Raw genomic sequence first — 4,411 nt, forward strand, 5'->3', positions numbered from 1 at the left:
GTACAGTACTCGTACAGTACCTGTATTGATGAAAATCCTCGTCGATCCGACGGGCCAGGAGAATTCCCTACATTTCATCCCAACCAGGGGCTCGTCTAGTTTAACTAGCAGGGAAGGGTATCGGTACAGTGCAGCAGTCGAAGTAGAAATTGGATCAAAAGATACCTGCTTCTTCCAAACGCATAAATTGTCACATCTCATCGTTTAATCTTTTGGACTTAGCCGAGGCATGGGTGGCAAACATATCCAGGGAATCTCGCCAGGTATGATAACAGGATAGCGGACATTACGAGGAGAGAATTCTGCCTTAATATACTCGAGTACTGTACATTACTGGGTGCTTCCCTCATTTCTCTTGAATGAAGGTGAAAAAATAACTAACGACGATTTGGGACTCCCGTACCACAGCATGCGACACACGTGCTGACATGGCGATGGAGCGGACGTTTATTATTTCCTACTCTCTCACCCACCACTACCACCACCACCACCACCGCTGCCCCCCCACGCGCGGTGAAGGTTTCTGATTTTTATTCCCCTGTTCAGTGACGAGCTGCTGCACTGCCATTATTGTATTGAAACGCAGGCAGTTGTATCGTTTCTCCCATTCCCCGGAAGAGCATTGTAGCTCACTCACCTCACTCGCCTCGCTCTCTCACCTACACACATAATTAGGCCGTACTTGCTCACTCACCCACTCACCCACAACCTAGCTGCTCGTGGGAAATTCCTTATTTCTTAAAGTCCCTGTTCCGGGCATACATCCTTTCTTTTTTTTCTCTTTGTTTTCCTTTTTCTAGTCCCTCCACATAGCAGCCTTTTTAACCCCGCTAGAATCAGCCTGCAGTGGTTGGAAAGTTGTTGTATTCGTAAAGCCACCCGAATAATCCTATATCATCCCCCAGATTCCAGCTCTGACTCTCTGTTCACTTACTTGTTCGAAGATCTTGAACTTTTTTTTTTCCTTGACTACTTACCATATCTTACTCGGCACTACCTTACTTGAGCTCTCTCTCTCGCTTGCCCTAACTTTATACGACCATGCCTAGAGAAAGAAGAAAGTGGACCGAAGGTGAAGATGCTATACTTCGTGACGCAGTATTGAAAGGTATGAATTCTGCTACTTTTTTTTTGGGGGGGGGGTCAGGTTGGGTTTTGCGAATAGCTGCTAACATAGCCACCGATAGGCGGGGAAGGAGCTTGTGACTGGCATCTCATTGCTTCCTGTATTCCCGGCCGCACAAACAAAGATTGTCGGAAGAGATGGCACTATAAGGTAGCAGCAACAGTAAATAAAGGACCTTGGGAAGTTGCCGAGGACGAAAGGTTATGGGCCGCCGTTCAAGAGCATGGAAGCCGGTATGTGTTTATTCTCTGCGTCTTTGCATGTTTTCGTAATTTCACAAAACAGCTGGGGTATCATAACTGACGATGCATAGTTGGGCATTAGTAGCACAGGTAATTGATAGCGACCTCTCCTTCACCTTACACTCAGCTTTGGCTAGGTGGTGCTGGCTATGACCTGAACTAGACTAACATGTGTCGTCGCAACGTAAAAGGTTGTCAAAACCAGAAATGGCGACCGTGAGTTTATCCATTCATCCTCATTTCCCAGTTTTCCTGGCTTTCCCTCGTGTTTGCACTCTCCCCGATTTCACCATCAAGGGTTTCAAGTTTTTGTCCGTTTTCTAACTCGTTTGAACCGGCAGAATGCTCCAAACGTTGGTACGATGCATTGGACCCAAGTATCGATCATAGTCCATGGACTCCGGAAGAGGTATGTCCATTCGACCAGAATGTGGACCCCACCAAGGTTGTGGGGAAATTCATACCTAGAAACCTCTGACATATGTTCTCGGTAACTAGGATGTCCGGCTACTGGAAGCTATCGAGAAACATGGGAGAAACTGGAAGGCAATAGTTAAAGCTTACTTCCCTCGCCGGACAAGTCTATCGGCCAAAAACAGGTACTATCTCCGAAACTCCTGATCGGTGCCGAGAATATCTCTTGTTGCTTTGTTTCCCCTTCCGTCCCTTTATGCAAATGGGCTGCCACAAGGGAGGGGGACGTACGCATAAAAATTTTTGTGTTGGCTTGCATTGAGTTGGATATGCATGCATTCATTCATACATATACACATGTGTGCGTGCATAATACACGTGTAGGGCTAGGGGGCTGACAGTTTAATTCCCAATATTGGAAAAAATACAGATACTCGCTTCTAATCAGGAAGATGGAACCCAAGAACAAGCAGTCCCAATCTGGAGGGTCCAAGAAAACAAACCAAAAATCTTCGCAAAAGTCGCAGTCCCAAGCGGACACACTGGAAGCTAGCAAGATACCCGCTCCCCAGTTTCGCCAGGAGCCAAGAGATATGGGGATCAAGGGACAGGGGGAGCGCTCGCGATCGCATGCATACAGAAACTCTTTATCTGGGGGGGCGGGAAGCTCACTAAACGTTCTTTTCGAGCCTAGCTGTCAGACTAGGGGTGCCGATAAGGGTGGCAGCAGCGGTGACACCGATCCCAGCAGTGCAAAGCAGCAACAGCAACAACCGGTTGCGTTTGAAAGCCCGTTGTTGAGTCAGAAGGGTACGCCAAGCATCTCGAGTTATACACCCCCATCCTCCGACTGTCCAGCACTTTCACCGGCGGACTGGTCGAGTCTGGTTGCGAACGGTAACACCGGGTCAGAGGCAAGTTTCCCGGTCACCACACCCCCCGGGCATAGTGAGGATATGTCCTTGTTTTTCAACGACTTGCACCTCACAGCTTCACTTAGTCAAGGGGATCTCATACAGTTCGCTGCGAAGCATCCTGAAAGGATGGTTGCGAGGTCGATATCCCTGGACCAGGGGACCATGGGAAACAGAGGTGTAGACTTTCGAAGGAATAGAACCCCCCGTCCGTCAAATGCTGGTCAGGATATGAACGATAATACAGGTTCCCGTGTGATTACTGTCATGATAAACAGAGAGGTTCCGGAAACCGTTAATAGTATTGTCAATCATATCGGACGGGAGGAAGGCGTTAGTATTGCGATTCATCTAGGTTGATCCCTCGAGTGCTTGGTACATTTATATGCGGGCGCATGGGCGTTGGAAGGCGTTTTATCTCTTGGCTTTTGCTCTTCTTTTTCTATTTCTATTCCCATATGTATTTATCACGTCTTCGTTTCAAGTATTGCCGCTAGCATCGTCTCTCGTCTCCTTTGTTCAGATTGATGAAGATCAGGGTTTATGTATGGAGTGTCTTTATCGGGCTAAAAACCTTGGCTTTTGAACTGTCTGTATAGCAACCAAGTTCACTCCCACGACGCACCCCGCAACCCGGCTTCAGGCGTAAATAATTACAAAAAGACCATCCAGTCCACAAAAATCCCCAGAATGGATGCGACCATTCCCCGGCGACTCCATCGCATGCACTCCACAAAGGTTTCCCGTTGGTTCCGGGAGCGGGGGCTGACACGACGTCAAAAATTAATAATAATAATCGGAACTGTGCCGTTTTGATGAATAACCTTCCAAGGATACCGCTCCAAGATTGAATAGCGTAGCTCCATCGGGCCAGTCAGATGGTTTCGAGTCTATCTCCTTCAGGGATGTTCTCCCCATACTAGAGTCATGGTAGGGGGATGGGTGGTAGAAACGCTCGACATTCGGGAGGACTTTTGAAAAATTCTGCCCATTCCTACTTCAGAAACCCGCGACCCGGGGCAAACTGCTATGATACCATTGAGAGCGAGCAGATACCCGGGACGCGATTCTAGATTATGGGTTCTCCCCAGGGCTTCGAGGGTGAGCCCGTTGGGCATAACGACCGGGGCCCTAGGCTCAGCCCAACCCCCACCGGCACGTATGATAGCAAGTATTTACTTTCCCAGCAGTCTGGTGCGCTTAGGGGCACAGGTACAGCCCGGAGATGTCGGGTTAGTCAGCCTCGTGTGGACCAGAGTAAAAAAAAAGTAAAATTGTTTCCCCAAGGCCATCCGGGGGGGGTGGGGGGGGGATTCCTGGAGTCTACCGGTTTGCAAAAGGGCTACGACTTACTACCCCTGACGCTACCCTCATTCTCACTCTCCTGCTAGAGCGTATTGGAAGACTTGGCGGGGACCCATATCCCGGCTTCGAAGGAGGGGAGAGTCGCTGGTGATGGTACTCTAGGTTTCCTTGCTAGAAGGGTTTTTTTCCCCCTTTTAGCTCCCTCCCATTAATTTCCGATCTCAAAGCGAGTATATCGTCAAGCGGTTGATCATGTCGATCCGGGCGGTAACCCCCAGACGACTAGCGCACGCCACTATTTCTGGCTTTGGACTGTGGGCGACAGGGGTGATTGCGGTTTCAATCTCAAACTAACCCCCATATTCCCATGGGGGTTGGGCAAACTATGATAGCATCCGCTGCTGGCAAAG

At 49.1% G+C, this 4,411-nt stretch overlaps 1 protein-coding gene; it reads left to right on the forward strand.

Annotated features, from left to right (window-relative positions):
• The first annotated feature begins 495 nt into the window (after positions 1-495).
• On the forward strand, positions 496-3,325 carry GSTUM_00009207001 (uncharacterized protein). XM_002840555.2 has 7 exons: positions 496-1,108; positions 1,188-1,359; positions 1,440-1,458; positions 1,560-1,584; positions 1,710-1,777; positions 1,867-1,967; positions 2,213-3,325. The coding sequence occupies exons 1-7, from the start codon at positions 1,042-1,044 to the stop codon at positions 3,054-3,056; spliced, it is 1,296 nt and encodes a 431-aa protein (XP_002840601.1). The 5' UTR covers positions 496-1,041; the 3' UTR covers positions 3,057-3,325.
• The last annotated feature ends 1,086 nt before the right edge of the window (positions 3,326-4,411 follow it).

This window comes from Tuber melanosporum (genome assembly GCF_000151645.1).
Source record: "Tuber melanosporum whole genome shotgun sequence assembly, scaffold_53, strain Mel28".
NCBI classification, from domain to species: domain Eukaryota; kingdom Fungi; phylum Ascomycota; class Pezizomycetes; order Pezizales; family Tuberaceae; genus Tuber; species Tuber melanosporum.

Bases quoted from the DNA above. Each gene is read 5' to 3' on its own strand.
- GSTUM_00009207001 (XM_002840555.2), top strand. From the start codon at position 1,042: ATGCCTAGAGAAAGAAGAAAGTGGACCGAAGGTGAAGATGCTATACTT. The intron at 1,109-1,187 runs GTATGAATTCTG...AGCCACCGATAG, and splicing joins TCGTGACGCAGTATTGAAAG to GCGGGGAAGGAGCTTGTGAC. The intron at 1,585-1,709 runs GTGAGTTTATCC...TTGAACCGGCAG, and splicing joins CAAAACCAGAAATGGCGACC to AATGCTCCAAACGTTGGTAC.